This window comes from Convolutriloba macropyga, chromosome 4 (genome assembly GCF_964194025.1).
Source record: "Convolutriloba macropyga chromosome 4, txConMacr16.3, whole genome shotgun sequence".
Classification (NCBI taxonomy): Eukaryota; Metazoa; Xenacoelomorpha; order Acoela; family Convolutidae; genus Convolutriloba; species Convolutriloba macropyga.
The window spans coordinates 47,973,966-47,993,484 of NC_134471.1; the positions used below are offsets into that span (position 1 = coordinate 47,973,966).

The 19,519-nt window shown below is 36.2% G+C and overlaps 1 protein-coding gene across 5 annotated transcripts in view; it reads left to right on the forward strand.

The window, feature by feature from the left end:
- The window catches only part of LOC142337713 (uncharacterized), a 75,101-nt gene that overhangs the window by 21,219 nt on the left and 34,363 nt on the right, over window positions 1-19,519 (forward strand). For 4 of the 5 annotated variants that reach the window (XM_075387169.1, XM_075387165.1, XM_075387168.1 and 1 more), the window contains exons 8-11: window positions 541-600; window positions 909-1,163; window positions 1,520-1,796; window positions 2,047-2,141. In XM_075387169.1, coding sequence (XP_075243284.1) covers window positions 541-600; window positions 909-1,163; window positions 1,520-1,796; window positions 2,047-2,141 — 687 coding nt within the window. The remainder of the gene's footprint in view (window positions 1-540; window positions 601-908; window positions 1,164-1,519; window positions 1,797-2,046; window positions 2,142-19,519) is intronic. The other variant, XM_075387170.1, reaches the window with a different exon arrangement.

Below are 19,519 nucleotides of genomic sequence, written 5' to 3' on the forward strand. Positions count from 1 at the left end.
GTCAAAAGTGCTTCAATTTTTCACTTTGAATCTTCTTAGTATTCTGTAATAACGCCTAGGCCCCTTAGAGAATCTAACCCCCCCCCCCCCCCCCCACACACACACACACACAAGCTGCCCTCCCTCGACTTTATCAGGCTAAAATAGAACCGAGCCTCGAACAGTGTTTTTTTTTTATTTAACGGCTTCAAAATTTGTTTAAATGAAATGCATTTAGCTGAAATAATGAGTTTTCCGTTTGTTTCTTTACAAGTAGTGGATCTAATGTGCGCAATCTTTAGAAATATTTAGTTTCTCGTTCACCATTTTTGACAAGGAAAGAGTTTCAAATATACTTCGTTTGCATCAGTTTTCTACTAAAAGTTTTGGCATCTTTTAGCTAAACCTTTTACTTTTGAACTTGAAGTCAGGATAAGTCATGATTTCAATACACGACCCGTCTGGATCCATCCAGATATGTTTTTTTGTGGGCAATTAAAATTTGTTGATTTTGGGAGAGATCCAGTTGCAAACAATTAACTGAACTTTTGCTTTATTCAGCATCAAAACAACCCCGAAGGAGGGAGGGATGCGTCGCCATCTCTGCGCTACAAACCACTGGTGAGTTATTGAAGTGTGAGTTGTCTTTTATATGGTTGGTAAGGTCAATCTGCGCATGATTTCTACCTTTCTTGGCAATGCTATTCAACGGCAGCACTCGTGATTTGCTTGTGTACAGTTGATTTATGGGGTAAGGGATGAAAGATCCAAAATTTGTTCAGGACCGTCTATGATAGTTAAAACTAGTCAAGAAATTGAAGTGTTTCAAGAGAACAGCTGATCTAATTTGTCAGTGATATTCCTAGTGCATGATAACTATCTTGCGATTCACCTTTGCATGCGTTGTGTTCAATGTTCTTTGTGTGTAGAACTCATATTACATGCCATACTATGCGGGTGGATATGATGACCCTGGAATTGATGACCATTACTGTTCCTCATTTGATTATGAAGCAGCACCTCAGCATGCATGGACGGAGGCGCAATACACCTCTATAGCTCCAGAGGATTTGAACATTTTGCATTCAGTTGTGGACGAGATCGTGATGGAGACTTTGGAAGATGATCTGATTCCAGATTTGTTGATAGAAGTGTTTGTCGAGGCAAAAGATGGGCCTACTGGAGTGAGTGTGAATTTGAGTGATGATGTCAATTTATGAAATGAGACCAAGAGTGAAAATGAAGAGTGTAGTATTGTGTCTTTCGTTAATGTTAGAATTGATAAAAAGATTCTTTTTAAATGCTCGTAGCATAGCCACTGCTTTATCTCTTTACCTGCATGTTAGGCCAGCTTCAGTTTTCCGTCATTGCTGTAAAAGTTTGTATTTCAGTTTCATTCATGACCTTCAGTCAGGATCTAACGTGAAAATATAAAATTTTTTTAAAAGTTATTGAAGACGAAAAGATACATCGTACCAAGTTCTACGGACGTGAAATTCAACAACAATCATGAAGGTGTTAGTATTTTAAATTGTTTTAGGCTAAAAAGCCATTCCAACCGACTAACATCATCTCACAGCAACCGAATTATTCAACCACTATCCCTCAGAATCGATCAGTAATTAGCCCACCGTCTTTGCATTACCCTTGGATTGGAAGAGGCAGGGCCAAACAAGTACCCAGACCTAAGCCAATCGCTCCTGTCCCAGCTGTGGCTCGACCTATGCCAATTGTCACGAATAGGACTGCCGAAACTACAGAAGTTGATGATCCGGCTATTTTGGCGCAGGATGAATTGTTATTTAGACGAACGTTTGGTGAGTCGTTGCTTTTGAATCATTCTGTTTAATTCCTGAATGCGACATTAATGCGTTTATTTCTAAATATTTGCGTACTTTATGCTTACTGCAAACCTTGAATTACTTTTTTCATAGCTTCATATCTCAATTCTGAGTTGCATTTTAAAAAGAAAACGATCTTAAAGAAATTGTCGAGTACTTTTTGGCTGAGCACTTGCAAAAGATGTTATTTTGCAACAATATAGTATTGTAATATTGGCGTGTTCAGATCGGTTTTTGACTGTTCCCATGGTGAAAGCAAGCCAGTGGACAGAAACCGAAATTGTGGTGACTGATGTAGTCGACGAAATGATGCCAGATATAGTGAGTGTTTATTTTTTCATACTGACAAACATTAATAATTTAAATGTTTTTTACCTTGTCAATGAGAAATTGCAGTGGTGATTTTAGTCACGCTAGAGTAGTAAGAGGAGTGAAAATCGAATAATTAAAAGGCATGACTTTTCGCAAAGTGTTTATTAAAGTGAAGTAAGAGATTGGTGTTTGAACAGATTATTGGTTTTTGATAGCGAAATTTTTTTCCCGTGCGGCTATTTGACTTCTGTTTTCGCTGTTTTTCTTTTCATTTTCTATACAAAACTTTTAAGGCAATACGTACGTTCTAATTACGCATAGCTGCACTTGCTTAGACCACTCAAAAGGCAACCAATGATTTCCAAAGACTTTGAACTTTTTGTCTTCATGAAACAAAAATGTTTTTTAATAGCCGCGAAGCGATAGCGGCTATTGTTGGGGACATCGTGGTTTTTTTAATTCGTCGCCTCCATTGATGATTCTTACGACCTGACTTCTTGGAATTGACTTTTTCAATGACTTCAGTGACTTCTGCTGCTTTGCAATTAAAATTTGTGTACGTGACGTCATTTGTTCTGCTTTAAGGTGAATTGCGTGACTTACATCACTCAAAAATGACTTCTGAACTCACTTAATGAACTTTAATAAATTTTATGAACATTTTAAGTCTTTGAGTTTTTGATTTCGAATATAAATTTCGAAAATGGTCTTTTAGGGTTTTTTCCTTATAGACTTTATGTGTAAAAAAATTGACAGTCTGAATCTAAAACAAAAAGTTTAGTGGTCTATTAAAGGACTGGTGGTCGATCTGTCTATCTTATTCTTTAGTTGTTTCAGTTCTTGGAAGGCCAGTGGCTTTTTTCCGGCAATCTGCCATCTATGTTTTTAGATTTCCCGTTTGTTCTTTGTTCTTTATTTAGGTGCATCAATGATAGGTCTAAATGGCTCAACAAAATGGTTTCTAACAAAAATGACATCAATAGTTTTTTATAAAAAATTAACGACTTTTCGGATTTTTCCATCTTTTGTGGTTTTTTGTCACCTAGTCTCATTGTGGGCAGCTCTTAGTGGCTCTCTTATGCATCCCATTTTTATCAATTCAAAATTTTTTCATATCAAAAAGTTTCAACTACCTAGAGACTACCTGCTTTCAAAAATATACAGTTTTTTTTTGTTTTGTGACTTAATCAATAATGATGGGTCTCATTGGCTTTTCATTATCATATTTGAGTTAATCTAGTTTTTTAAATTCAAAATTTAACTAAATTTTAATATTCTGAGTTTGCTAGTACTGTCTATGCATAATTTTGCATTTGATTTTTGTCTTGATAATATAAATTGCGAAAATTCCAGCGAATCTTGGTATTTAACCTCCTGGTTTTCCGCCAGCTGATCATTAGAGTATATAGACGTTGAATGCTATTATTTCTGAAATTCTGTGAATTTGTTTCCTTTTTGTTTGACTGGCATTATTCAAGTAGTCTGCTGGTCAGATACAGTAGTTTTTATTGTTTCATTGATTTTTGGATTGTATTTGAGGACTTGTCCTGCTGTTTTACTTCGTCGAACGAAAATTTGTTTAGCTTTTTTTAGTTCACAGCTTGTACAACATTTTGCGTCAAATCTTTTGACTTTCCTAGGTTAGATTCATTCTTCGCTCATTCTACCCAAAGTGCTTTTAAACAGCAGTTGCTCTGCAAAGCAATCTAAAGTGAGCAGAATCAGTATCAGAGAAATCAAAATAGAAACAGTTTAAACGCATAAAGACCAATTTTAGATGCCCGGTACTTGAACTTTGTTCTTATAAGTCTTAGTTAAACTCCCTAATTCGTTTTGATATTGATGCTACCCCCTGCATCCTCTCATTAAGAAAATGGAGTTTGCATAACTACAAAATCCAATCAAAATAGTACAATGTAAAAATGGTTTTCTAAAACAATTAATTTTGCTCTCAACCGAAAATTGTAGCAATTATAATAGTCCTGTTGGTCTTTTTCTATGCGATTTTTCGCATGACCAATTTTTCGTCTGACCCATTTTGACTTCCGTCCTTAAAAACGGGATAAACAGGCCGAGCGGTCATTAAGTTTCCTTAGAGGCCCTTTGCCTCGTTTAGTACTCTTTCAAGTGTGTAGTATGATGAAGCTACCGGGAAAGACGTATTTTAAGGTTAAAAGGTCATTTTTGGGAGTTTTTGGGCCCAAAATGTTGCAATTTTTCGTTTTTCGTTATTTTTCGGCTTTTTTGTAGACCAGTCTGAAATTGAGGCTGGTCAAAGTTGATAAATGTCTTTTGCAAACTCTTTTTTAAATTTTTCAGCCCTAAGCGTCAAGAAACCTCCTCTAGGGTTCGATAATAGATTACTTCATAGTTTCTAGGTGTATTGGAATGGTTTTCAACCTTTAAATATCACAAATTATAGCATTTTTTGGACACAATTTGCAATTTTTTGAATTTTGTCATTATTAATAGCCGCACATCGATAGATGGGGCTATTATTGGCCTTCTCCTGGTTGGTGCAATTCTGTGTGGCGATTTTTGCTGCCACCAAATGACGTCACAACCTTTTCAAATCAGCTTTTTGTTCATGCAATTTAACTGAAGTGCGCGCGTGACGTCATTTTTCGCTCGTAGCAGAGTGAGCTTTTTCGTTCATTCGCGTGATTAAAGGTTTGATCACAAGTGACTTATCTCACTCTCAAAAATGACTTCCTCACTTTGAAGTTGACTTTCACTTTAATTCAAAGAGATAAGGTCAAATGTGTGTGTGTGACTAAAAGCTAATAGAGGTAGCAAAAACTTCTGTAGATTTTAAATCAAAATATAACATATCAGCCTTCAATGAAAAGACGAATTTCTTTGGTCTGTCTTTTTTACTGTTTTTTTGAGACGCCAGATCTACAAAGCTATTGCGGCTTTTTTCTGGCATCTGCCAGCTATGTTTCAAGTTTTTCCAGTCCGAGCCTCAAGAACCAAGGAACGTCCTCTAACTTTTGAAAATAGATTACTGCATAGTTTCTAGATGCAATGGAATGTTTTTCAAGTTTCTAATATCACGAAATTAAGCAATAAAAAAAATGTTGCCAATTTCCAAGTCTTTTCTAATTGTTTGTCTTTTTTAGGTTTCTCCAGCCTCAAGAGCCAAGGAACTTACTCCGGGGTTTGATAATAGGTTACTGCATAATTTTTAGAAGTAATAGAAATTTTTTCATGATTTAATTATCACGAATATAATTAATTTTTTCAGTTTTTAAAATATTTTCGATTTTTATTTTTCTGGTACCAGAGGCTGATGGACCTCCTCCGAAGTTTGATAAAAAGCTGCTGCATAGTTTCTAGAGTTAATGGAATGGTTATCAATGTTTTAAAGACTCAAGTATTAGCAATTTTTATAAAATTTAAATTTCATTTTTTCAGAATTTAATTTTTTTTTTCAGTTATAAGATTTAAATTTTTTCAGAGACAATGATTTTGTTCTGAAGATAATAATTTTACGAGTTTCTGCAAGATGTTGTTGAAATTTTCAATTCTTTCCAAAATTTTTTAATATTTTTGTCCTCTTCTTAGTTTAACGATCATTACTGGCCAACGAAACTTTTTAGGTCTTGCAGATGGGTTAAATGACAGAACTACAGAGACAAAAATGGTTTTGAAGATTATTTTTTTTCACTATAAAATATGGAAACGTTGAAAACTGCACTTTCAGTGTTTTTCTATATGATTTAATTACAAGCAAGTCTGCAAAACTAGAAATTGCGGAGTCGTATCTCATCATGGCTCTCTCATATTCCTAGCGCGCTCTCTCTCTCTCTCTTTTGGTTGGGTTTTCTTTCCTTCGCTTTCCTGTTCAAGTTTTATCTCTCGCAGACTCTCTCTCTCTCTCTCCTCAACTCTTTTGTTGTTGCCGCAATTCAGCGGCTGTTATGTGGCGTGATGTCATCATCTATTACCCTCACACCATGTCACTTCAATCAAGCTATGCTTGCCTCACTAAACCGTGACTAGCTACTGACAAAACCAACCACTCGCCGGTCGTTTGAGAACAATTCTTCCGACGTTAGTCGGTTATGTTTATCATTGTTTCTGTGTTCTTTCAATCCCAATCGGTGTTATGGAAATTAGTGGCTGCTTTTTGTTGAAAATCTGTCGGGTATTTTTCATTGCAGAAAATGAGAACAATTTTTCTCCCAGTACTAGTATATTTTGGATTTGCGTTTTTTAGTTTCTGGTTGCTGATTGTTTACTTATCAGTTGCTGACAACTTTGTAGCAAAATGCACTTGCTTTTCTAGTTCTCTGTCGTTATTCATATTGTTTTCAATAGTCGCGAAACGATAGCGGCTATTATTGGGGAAATTGTGTTTTTTTTAATTCAAAGATATGGAATTGTATTGGGGCGCTGTTTTCACACATTTTTCAATGACTTTGATCTTTCAAAACGGGATAAACAAGTTCCATTAGAGGCACAAAGTGGGCTTTAGTAGTCCCTCAAGTGCTAAGAGTGGTGATTCGGCTGGAATGGCCTTAATTTATGGTTAAAAGGTTTTAGTACTAAAAATACGAAAAAAGCAAAATGATGCCAATTTTTGCAATTTTTGCAAAGTTTTTTTTTCTTTTTTTGAGGTTTTCTAGCCTCGGGGGCCAGGGGCTTTCCCGCCTCATCCCTTTTAAGGTTTGATAATAGGGCACTGCATAGTTTCTAGTAACAATGCAATGGTATTCAACATTTTAATATCGCGATTTCTTGCCTCAGTAGCCAATTAACCGTTTCCCAGGTTTGATAGTTTGTTTGCTTTGTTGCTAGGGTTGAATGGAATGATTTTCAACTAAAATTTTTTTAAAATTATTGCCTATCGATCTTTGAGCCAACAAATTTTTTAAGGCTTGGATTTGGGTTACTGGAAAGCCTCTATAGACACAAAATTGATTTTGAAGATAATAGAATCACGATTATTAGCAACATATCTTCAAAATTTGAGCTAATCGATCGTCAAGGTCCAATGAAATTTTTTCAGTTCTCGCAGATATAATACTGGACCAGTTTCAGAGACAAAAATTGGTTTTGAACATATTTTTGAAATAGGTATATAAAAAAGGCATCAAAGTTTGCCTTCTCGGTAAAAGCTTCAAGAGTGTTAGCAATGAGTATATTTTTGTCTAGGTTTCTTGATTGTTTTAGTTTCTCAACTTTTTGATGATTTTGTTTGTGTTTTGGCTGGCATTTTTCAGTTGATCTGCTGGTCAGGTAGAGTACTTCCATGTTTTTCATTCAATTCTTGAGATTGTATTTCAGGACTTGTCCTGCTATGTCTTTTTAATTCATCGTCTCCATCGATGATTCTTGCGACCCGATTTTTTGGAATTGAATTTCGATATCAGTGATTTCTACTGCTTTGCAGTTAAAGTTTTTGTGCGTGACGTCATTTGTTCTGCTTTTAGGTCAATTGCGTGACTTACCTCACTTAAAAAATGACTTCTGAACGCGCTTAATAAACTTTAAATTTTATGAACATTTACTAGTTAAAGGTCAATAGTGTGATTCTAAGTGGTGCCAAACGTATATGTCCTAATTCTTGAGTTATTAGACTTTTGAGTTTCTGATTTCAATTATTAAATTCGAAAAAGCTCTTTTAGGGCTTTTTCATTATAGAATATGTGTCTCATAAAACGCTAGAGAAAGATCTGTTCAGGCTTGACTTGTTGATATTTCACTCTAGGGTTGTAGTGGCGTAAAAAGACCCATTAATACACCATCCGAAGTCAAATTAGTGCTTTGTCACGCCCCTATTTCGTCCCTCATAGTTACGTGATGATATTCCTTAAAATATCCATAATTAAGTGCTTTATATTAATTAATATTCAGTTAGTTTCAAGGCCATATATAGCCAGTATTTCCATCCAGGCCTGTAACCTCTAATTTGTTTATGGTTAGAGTTCCCTGATGATGAAATCGCATAATTGGTACATAATTTCATGAGAAACTATGTGCTCGGTAAAATAATTATTCTGATAAAGTAGGTGCTAATACGGAACTTGTATATGTACTTAACAAACATCAAGAGACGTACGAAAGCCGGAAATTGCCCAACTTGAAAATCAGTAAATATTTGCGAAGGACCAATACAACTCAAGGCACAGTCCTGCGAACCCACTATCACCAGAACACCGGAGAAACAGCCTGACTATCAGTTGCTAATAAAACTCAGCAAAAACTCGAACTTCTTATTCTATTATTTAAAACTTTGGCTTTATTTTCTGATTTATTAATTAAAGATTGAACTGGAAATTCTTCCTAAAATTAATAAGTTAAAACAGGCTACATTAGAGTTACAGCATGGCTAAATATAGCTCTAAAACCCAAGGCAACTAGTGGATATATCGCGCATCCTAACCGCTCAATAAAAGGCTATTACTAGCTAAGTTTATTCAAAATATATCCGCTAAAAATCGCACTGTGAAACACCAAAATAAGTCCTTGGAAATGACAATTAATCACATTATTTACTGCTATTATTAACCTCAGAAAACACCATGAGGAACACCTAGAAATCCGTGAGTAACATGATGACAGGAGTTATTAATTGTTTCCCAGTTTAACGGACCGAAATTCCGAATAATTCTTTGATAATTCGATATTTTCTTCTTTTATTCTGTTGTTTTCTTTTCTTCTTCTTCATTACCTTAAGAGCCTCCGATCATCCAGAACCACACCCAGCACTTCTGTTCCGAGCAAGATGATAATGCAGAAAGCAGTAACAAAGGAAAGAATGGGTGGAAATAGTGTTTGTGTCTACGTGGTCTAAGTGTAAGAACAATTCAAAAGTGTTTGAGTGGACAATAACTGGAACAAACTCAACCACAGCCGCGACAACGGACAAAAACAACACAGGGTATTTGCAAACGAGGATATTCCGAGTAAATGAATTTGTAAAATTAATTTTGGTGCTTTATTTATGTCAATTTATAAAGAACAAATTCTCCCCGCTATTAATAATTGTCGCGCTTCCCCCAATTTTGTTGAACATATCGAAGGCAATAACATCAACTACACCCATAACAGTAATAAAACACAAGCTCAGATAGTAAGCGCGTTTTCCTCTTCAGCTTATAAATCCATCGTTTTTTATGTGCTAGATAAAGATGATAAACGTGTTGCAATCTATTGGACAGCAAAAAGTCTAAATCAAAAAGCTCGCAAATTTGGCCTTATTCGTAACAAACTTCAATCTGACAGAGATATTAACCTTGACAACATCATTACTGATTATCAGATAACATCAGAATAAGCTAAATTACTGAAACCATCACTTAAACATTAATTAAAAGAGGGCAAAACAAAAGTTTAAACAAAAATAAAAAACAATTATATTTTATTTCCCCGCCCAGCTCCGGAGGTTAATGAATCAAACAGTGACTTCGGTCATTATGCTGTTGCCTATCTGAGTGCAGCTTCCACAAGGCCTGTGCGGTCGTGGTCCCCACGAATTTTCCTAGATTAAGGGGCACTCTTTAGAGGTGAGACTTCGGCGGCCCATACGGCTTCAACGATATAAGTCTGACGATTCGACCGGAGCTTTAGGAATAGGTTTATAAGCAGCCCATCTTTATTATTTTCTGAACGAATGGTTTCAGTAGTTTCTTTTCTGATATTCTTGTGCTATTCACTTAACTGTTTTCATCTCTTAAAACCCCTTAATCTCTCCATTAAGTTAAGTGTGCTATTTAATACTTTAGAACGAAAGTAAGACTGATTGAACGAGAAGTATATAATCTATCCGGGTAAAAAGCAAAATGGCACACGCGCAGATCAACATCACGCCTTTTTCCGGATCAGAAACGGACAGTTTTAACGAGTTCGAACAACTAATAACAGGTGCAATCGGAGTCGCGGCAATCGCAAACGCGCAACAAGCGAACTTTTTACAGTTACATTTAAAAGGAGACGCTTTACAATACTTCTTAACCCTACCAGAGGCTACCAGACTAGTCTTCGAAGACAGTATAACAGCTCTAAAAAATAGATTCACGCAGGATGACTTGAGAGAGATCAGAATTATAAAGTTAGAGAATCAAAAGTTTAATCCAAAAACAGACACTGTAAAAAATTTCTTAGTAAAGTTAAGAACTGAAGCCAATAAAGCATATCCAGCACCTGAAATAGTAGTAGCGCCAGCAGGAGTATGTGACCCAGAAGCCCGTAGATTCGAAAGAGAGACGGCAGCAAGAGATTCTGCCCTTCAGATGTCAGAAAACAGAAAAACGAACAGATAAAGCGCTTCTTTATTAAGTCTATGCCGAATTGGCTTAAGCCTAAGCTCTTAGAAAGACCAGAGACAGATACAATTGATCAATTATGCACCCTGGCTAGCCAACAGATTGCAATAAGGGAGATGTGCAACAGAGAAGAGTACCTTGATGACGGATTTAATGAAATAACTGAAACAAACACTGATAAAATGTTAAAAGCAATAACTGTTATTTCAAATAATCAAAAAGAACTTGAGCAGAAGCTTGAACAGAGAACAGCACCTAAAAATGAGCAACCAGAACAAGGCCCAGTAAACATTTTTACACCACATTACCCACAACAAGTCTACAAACAAAGTTAGACAAAATTTCCGCCCTCAATATCAGAATTATCGACAAAATTACCGTCAATATCAGCCCAATTATCGTCAATTTCAGCAAAACTATCAGCCCCAGCAACAGTATGCCCCTCGTGCTAATAATTACCGAGAGCTTAGACCACAATTTAATGCCCCTAGACCATTTTATCATAATGAACAGCCACAAACTCGGAATTATTGGACTGAACCTTCAGATAGCCCCCCATTTGTTCATCCAGCTTATGTTAATAGACCAGTTTATCGGTTTCCAACAAAAAATACCCCTCAAAACCTTCTTAGACAGGGAATAGTTTACGATAGTCCAGCACAAGACCGATATGGTATGCAAAAAGCAAACCAGTTTAATCGTGCAAGTATTCCTCAAAATAGAAATATGAGAGGTATGAATTTTCCATTTAATCAACAAAAAAACTAATAAAGCCACCCAACTTTAAAAAACCAAATAAAAATTTTAAAAACTCAGTTAATCATTATAACGAAAGTACGTCTAGTCCTAGTTTAGATAAAGTAATAGAGTCAGTTTATAATAAAAGTAACAAAAAGCGTAGAAAACGCAAAAGTAATAATAATAAATGTAAAGTGAATAAATCTGCGCAACTCCCAACACAAGTACCTCAATCCACACCAAAGCCAACACCACATTTTCAGCAATTATTCAGAATTGTCCCACTTTTAGGCAGAACATTATCCTATGTTAAAGTTAAATTTAATGGAGAATTAGAAAGACGCGCACTAGTTGATACAGGAGCATTTTCAAACGTGATAAGCCGCGAGTTTTACAAGGAACTTAGTAATACAAATATCAATTCAATAACAGAAATAGGAAAACCTGATGTAGATAAAGTAAAAATGGCAAACGGAAATATAGTTAAAATTGACAAAGCAATTAAAGTTACATTTAAATTGGGCACACAAACATTCACAGAAGATTTCCTTGTTCTAATTGTCACAACTCCTGTAATATTAGGCAACCCATTCTTCGTTAAACACAAAGTTAGCATCTGCCCAGGACAAAGCTACATTAAATTCCCTGACCAAACTCTACAAATAAATGAAAAAGCCAGAAAAGCAACCCAGAAGAGTTGTAAAACGTAAAAAATTGAGTTTATACACAGAAAAAGCAAGTCTTACGGCCAAATCAACAAGCAGTATTAGAATGCAAGCTTTACGATAAACTAGAATCTTTCACTGACCTTTGTGGGGTAATAATTCCAAATGAAATCTTTGAAAAAGATAGCGAAGTAATATTAACGTGATCATTAAGTAAAGTTGCTGAAAATAATATCCTTTATATCTATGTCTTGAACATTACTGATCACCCAATTACCATAAATAAAGGCGAAGAAATAGCCAAATTCTCGTTCTTAACGGCTGATCAAGCAGAAAAGTTGTTAGAAGTAGATCCTCAATTAATAAATGTAGCAAAAATGAGTGAAAATTATTTAACAGAAATAAATCAATTAATTCAAGTCACAGATACGCCAAAAAGAAAGGCCCAACCAGCAAAGCCGGCCCCGGAATATGAAAAATTGTGGTTGCCAACGCCTGAAACGTGCCCAGATCCGACAAATTTGTCGCCCTTGCAGAGAGAAATCTTTGAGCAATTGCTAAAACTGCAAGAAATGGAGAAATTAGATCCAAAGGGTAACCATCAGGACAAAATAACCTTTTTGAGCAAATTCCCGTGGGAAAGATTGGCCCTCAATGATGAGCAAAAAGCAGTAGTAGGTGAACTACTAGTTGAATTCAGTGATATCTGCGAAACAGATTTGACGTTGGATATAATACAGATTTAAAGATAAAGTTAACTCCAGAAAGAAGCATACCAATTTACGAACGAGGACCTCCAACGCCTGTCCATTTGAGAAATGAGTTACAAGTAGAACTAGCATTAATGCATTACTACGGACTGATAACAACTTTGTCTCAATCAAGATATAGTAGTCCCCTTTTCGCACAACAAAAGAATTCAGGAAGACTTAGACTGTTAATTAACTTGAGAAAAGTAAATCATTTGCTGAAAAACGATTTTGTGAATACAAATTTCGAACATGAGTGACGCAATAAACTACTTTGCCGGGAAAAAATTGTTTACGAAACTTGATTGTTCTCAAGCATACCACTGTGTGCAAATGGCAGACGATGTATCAGTGCAACTGCTAGCATTTAACTTTGCTTCGGGAACTTATGCCTATAAATGTCTTGCACAAGGATTGAATAAGTCAGTAACAGGATTTAGTTCCTTTATTAGACATTACTTGGACCCATGCTTAGCTTCAGGAAATTGTACTCAGTTTATGGATGATATCGGAAATGCAGTAACAAATTTTGAACAATTGGTACCCTCTTTGCGAGAAATATTTATCTGTATACGTCAATCCGGTCTGAAACTGTCGCCCGAAAAGTGTGAAATAGCAACAGATACAATGAAATTCCTGGGAAATAACATCAGTGCAGAAGGAATATCACCAGAAAAATCAAAAATAACGAAATTTCTTGATAAATATAAAATGCCGAAAACAACAAAGCAAGTAAAACGACTAGTTGGCTTCACGCAATTCTTCCGTAATTACATCCCTAACCTAGGTGAAAAACTAATGTCATTTTACAAGCTCCTGATGAAGGATGCAGTAATAGAAACCACAGAAGAACATGTAAAAGCATTAGAAGTAATAAAGAAGGATCTAATGGAAGCAACAAATGTAACATTGCGATTGCCAAAACCAGGCTTGCAGTATGTAATTCTTTGTGACGCTAGTTACCACGGCGCAGGTTTTGTACTAATGGTGGAAGACTATGTAAACGAAACTGGAAAGAAAAGAAAACATACGCTCCCGTATCGTTTGGATCGCATTTGTTTAATGCTACGCAATTAAAGTTCTCAATTTACTACAAAGAGTTCCTAGCTTTGTACTACGCGCTGGACTACTTTTCGCACTACATTTGGGGATCAAGTAAACAAGTAATTATACTCACTGACAACAAAAGCCTCACACAATTCTTCCAGTCAAAAGTAATACCTCCATCTCTTTGGAATTGTTTAGACAGAATACTCGCATTTAATATAGTAATTGCTCACATTCCTGGACGCGCTAACTACGCCGCAGATTTCCTCTCCATAATGGAGAACGACAAAACAGCAACAATGTCTTTAAAATTGACAGATAGAATTCCAGTCAGAGAAATAGAAATTGATACAGAAGCACAAAACCCCGATGTTGAACTGAACGTGTTATTTGATACTGACAATCTCTGTGACGAAATAAATAACGATGAAGTAAACTTCCTCAAAAAACTCGGATATTACCAGCATTACAAAAAACGGCAAAGTAACTTACCAGTAACAGAAATTCAAGGGCTATTTAAACTAAAACGAAAAACAGAAATAAATTTAATTGAGTACCCAAATCCATTAGATGAGTTCCCAGACCTTACAGATAATTTAATTAGCCTTAACTTAGCAGAAGAGCAGCAAAAAGATACAGACATCAGAACAGTAATAAATTGGATTCAACAAAATAATCAACAACCAGACTTAAAGTATGCTTCAACCAATTTAAAAAATCACAAACACTTAAACAGATTAATTCTTGAAGGGAATGTCTTATACCGGAATTTTTATGATGATACCGGAGATGTACTTCATAAACAATTCGGTGTACCTAAGCATTTGTGGAAAGAGACTATATATAGGCTCCATAATTCACAAACGGCAGGTCACTTAGGCTTTAAAGCAACAATTCAAGAATTTAGAAAGAGATTCTATTACCCAGGCTTCACCGAACATTTCATTAGTTTCATCAAAAACTGCCTCACTTCAAATTAACAGAGTATCAAAAAGCCACATCACACCAAAGTTACAACCAGTCAGTTCTCTACAATCATATCCAGGAGATATGCTACAAATTGATTTAGTAGGCCCCCTAAAGTCATCACAATATAAGTATGTTCTGAGTGGAATAGATGTTTTCACAAAGTACCTATTCGCAGTTCCATTAACGAATGGATACGCTGACACAGTAGCCCGAGAACTAGTAAAGGTGTTCTTCCAGCACAGCTACATTCCTCAAACGATACTTAGTGACTTAGGAACAAATATTACTTCAGAATTAATGTCAGAATTAGCAAGTTTATTAGAAGTAAAGTTGAAGCACGCCTCACTAAATCACCCTCAAACTATTGGAGCAGTAGAACGATCTCACGGACCACTGAAACGAATATTAAAACTCAATACTGAGGAACAATGGAAAGACTGGCACAAATATGTTCCTCTTGCATTTTTTATTCATAATACTTCATATCATTCAGCGACAAATTGTTGTCCTTCAACTTTATTCCATGGCAGAGAACCCATAAGGCCCCTTGACATTAGGTTCTCCAGAAAAGTAATGGATGCAGTAGCAGTAAATTCTGATTTTGTTAATGAACTGCAAGACGCCATGATGCAAAAGTACGGAGAAAACAAAGAAAAACTAACGACTGCTTACCTGAAGTTCAAAAAGTATTATGATCAAAAATTTTCAGCAAAACCGATTCCGGAAAAATCATTCTGTTTACTATTGAATCCTAAACTATTAGAGCAATCGACAGTAATAGCTTCCCAAGTTCAGAAATGGCTACCGCTATATAAAGTAGAAAAAGCCCTTACTGACTCTAATTACATCATTCGAAAAGTAAATACGAATTACTCAATGTGTTCATTGAATCAGATTGAAACCAATTCAACCAAGTGAAACTCCTGAAGACCTTGACGTTATTAACCCTACAAATTTTCAACCTGATCCGTCGAGAAGACAACACATGGAACCAGATCTATTCGATAAACATATCCCGAAATTGATAAACGAACAAGAAAAGGAGATAAAACAAGCTACAAAAGTGAAACAGGACCCAGTTAAAGTGACTATAAAGGTCCCACTAGGTGGACCCTTAGCAGGACCAGCAGTTAGACCACGAACAGCTCCAGTACATCTTCCAGTATTTGATTCTTCAAGCTCAGATGAAGCAATTCCTAATTTATTTGAAGAAAATAGTAGTTCAGACGAAAACCTAGCTGACCTGAACCTAGTTGCTGATCAAATAGCAAGAATACCGGTTGATCCACTAATTGCTGATGAAATTCGACAGCAGGAACCAGAAAATCGTGTTCCTCTCGTATCATCCTCATCAGATGACGAAATGTTTCTACCAGCCACCGTCAATAGAACCATTCGATAGTGAGTCGCCTCCAGAAACACACGAAGAACAAACTGCGTTAACTGACGGAAAAATAAGAGCGCGACCTTTTAATCCTAAACGAAAACCAGAGAAAAGTGCATTCAAATCACTAGACTACCAACAGCAAAAAAATGTACGCGGATTTAAATGCGATAGAGAAATAATGTTGCATAAAGAAGATAGAACAAACCCTCACCTAACCAACCAAGTCAGAAGATCAGGCAGTCCTAGACCAAAAAACGCACGTGCCAGACTGGAACAAGAAGAAAAACGCGAAGCAATAAAGCATCAGCACAAGCAGCAAAACAGTCAAATACACCAAGTAGAGAGACAAAACTAGATCAAGTTAGAGCAAGTATAGCAAAATATTCAAGGAAAAAGCCCAGTAGTTCAGCAAACAAACCAGTAACCAGATCTCAAACAAAAAACTCTTCACCAGGCTCTTCAAATCAAAACTTAAATCACTTTAGTCAAGAAATAAATGCAACATGTCTAAGTTCACCAACAGATATCTTATACTCTCCACACTCTTTTGCACACAGTATATCAGCAGACCTTGCAATGGCAAAGGGATTAGCCCAACAAGTCAAAAGCTGGTACCCAGCAGCCCCAAGTGCAATTAGACTTTGATATCCACCTGATATTGGCTCAGTTTTAATTTACTTCGACCCCATTTCTGAACGTTATATCTTCAGTTTAGTTACCAAATCTAGATACTACCACAAACCCACATACGAATCCGTATTAGCAAGTCTCTATAAACTGAGAGAAATAGTAATAAAGGCAGGAATTTCACACTTAAGTCTTCCAAAACTCGCCAGTGGCTATGATAAATTGGATTTTAACATCATTTTTGAGCTTATATGTCAAGTCTTCGACCCTCTACCCATAACCATCTATATCCATTAGCATGTACAGACTCAGTACAGTCTAGCAGCACCCTTCATTTGCCCCAAAAGCCCAACAAGTCTGAGCAACTTAACCCTAAAGTCCAAAAATCGCCAAAAATTCGAAAAATTTTGACCTCAAATCCTAGTTATTTTGTTATATCTCCAGAACTACTTGTCTGAACCTGGATTAACCTATTGTTCTGAAAAGCCCTTATCCATTAGAAGCGATTGCAGCTATTATTGACCCCATTCGACCCGTTCTAAGTACAAAAAACTTAGCCTAAAATTGACCCTTCCGAAAATCCTAGGTTCACTTCAGAAAAATAGTCCTAAAATTGTGAAAAATGCCCCGATCATCCCAAATGTTTGCGCTGCTGCATTTTTCAAGCCGAGAAACCGGCATGCAAATTTTGAAGCAATTTGGAGAACTTTAAAAATCGAGTGACGCTGGAGCCCTCAATTTTTGACACTTTTCGAATCCGCTCGAATTTAATGATAACTCCTACAAAAACCTCCAATTGACCTATTTTATAGCCCTAGACCATCCTACTGCTCACGCTTGACATCCCAGTACCCCGTCAAAAATCAATAAAAGTTGAGTTATGACAAAAATACCGAACCCTACCAAAGTGCGTTAAAATTGATTAAAATGTAGTGTAAATTATATCCCAAAAATATGCCAAAAACTGTCCCAATTGCCTCCAGCAGCTATTACCAGCTGTCACCTACATGGTAAAACCTCAGACAACCATTCAAACTCAATATTTCCAACTATATGTTGAAAAATGACGAAAAAACGAAAATTGCGCTTCTGCTTCAACCCTCCGCTTCAAAAATTTTGTCATTTTATTCTCCACCCGACCCAATAAAAGCCACCTATACCCCCTACAACCCTAGTGCAACCCCCCATTAGCTTTGTAGTACCATAATAACCAGTCCCAGCTCATCCCAGTATCAACCATGAAGACTTAAACCCAAACAAGCTCTGAAATTGCCACAATTTTGTCAGGAAAAATTCAGTTATTTCCAGCTAGAGTCAATATTATTAACTTCTGACAGCAATTAACCACACCATCAGCACTCCCACATCTATAGCTCTCAGAATATGCACTCCCAGCCCCCTAGTGCCAATACAAGCTGAGAAAAGACGGCCACAATAACGAAAATCACAAAAATTTAAGTGTAATTTCCAGAAAAAGTGATCAAAATTGCATCTTCAGACCTGAATATTGTTATACCCCAATTTTATTGTTAATTCAGTTAGCCCTACTCATGAGCAGTCCAACCATAGCAATATCAATCATTTTGAACAAGTTTTTCATAACCTCATAGCCAATAACCTATCCCCTATCTGAGCCTTTTCAAAAAACCCAGGTTCACTGCAGCAAAAACGTTTTAACTCGTGAAAAAATTGTTGAAACTGCCCAAATGTTTGCGGGGTTTTTTGAGCCGATAAAGCGATTCGCCAATTTTGAGCTCAATCGAAGCATTTTAAAAATTGAGTGACGCTGGGCCCCTCAATTTTGGAGACTTTTTGAAAATTTACGAACAAGTTCATAAAATCCGAAATATTGATCGAAAACCTGATATTATTAGCTTAAAACATCCGCATGCTCAAGTTCTACACGCCCATATCTACACGCCCAAAATATTGAAAATTGTTAAGTAAAATGTTGAAATAATAGAAAAAAACTGAAGCCTACCAGACTCTTCTCAAATTCGCCAAAATAGAGCCAGATTTAGACCAGAAAAATAGTATCAAATAGCCGAATTATGAGCCCATATCCAACATTTAGTCTCCCTAGTAGTCCTCTAAGCCTAATAAACCCATACAATCGCATAGAAATTCATAAATGTTGAAAAAATGGAAAAATTGAAAATTGCACATATCTGATCAAATTTAGCCCAAAATTCTAAAGTGAAAAACTCCAATATAGATAATAAAGTCAAATCATGCACCAAACTGCACCAATAGCTGCTACCAACATAGTACTCACTAGTATGATCCACAATTACTGTCAAAAATCAATTATCTCCAATCTATGTCAACTTGCACAAAACATGATGTTTCACAAGTAAAAATCTAGTAAATTTCACAGAAAAACCGGCACAAAACACAAGTTCTTCAACTTCAAAGCTACCAAAATGCTACCCCTGATAGCCACAGATATCAGTACTAACAGTTAGCACCTGATTTAGGCCACTAGAGAATCACCAGACCAACACATGTCTCGAAGAAGCTCAATTAGTGGAAAAATCATGCCTGAAAATTAGCATTTTGGATAAAAAAATCAATGTTCTGACCCGATAAATAGCTTCAAACCCTATAATTCAGTAATATACATTAGTACCAAGCACAGACAGTACCATTTTAACCATTCAATACCGATAATGTATGAACAGTGACGACTTATTCAGACCGAAATTTCATGATTCAAAAATAGCCAGGTTCAGATCACGAAAACAGTCATAACTTTGCGAAAAATGCTCAAATTGCGCCAAATTTTTGAGCTGCAGGGTTTTTTGAGCCCCTGAAGCGACCTACCAACTTTGAGCCCGATTGGAGCAATTTAAAAATTGAGTGACGCTGGAGCCCTCAATTTTTCGCATTTTTCGGTTTTTCATACATTAGTAAAAAAAGTTGACCAAAAAGT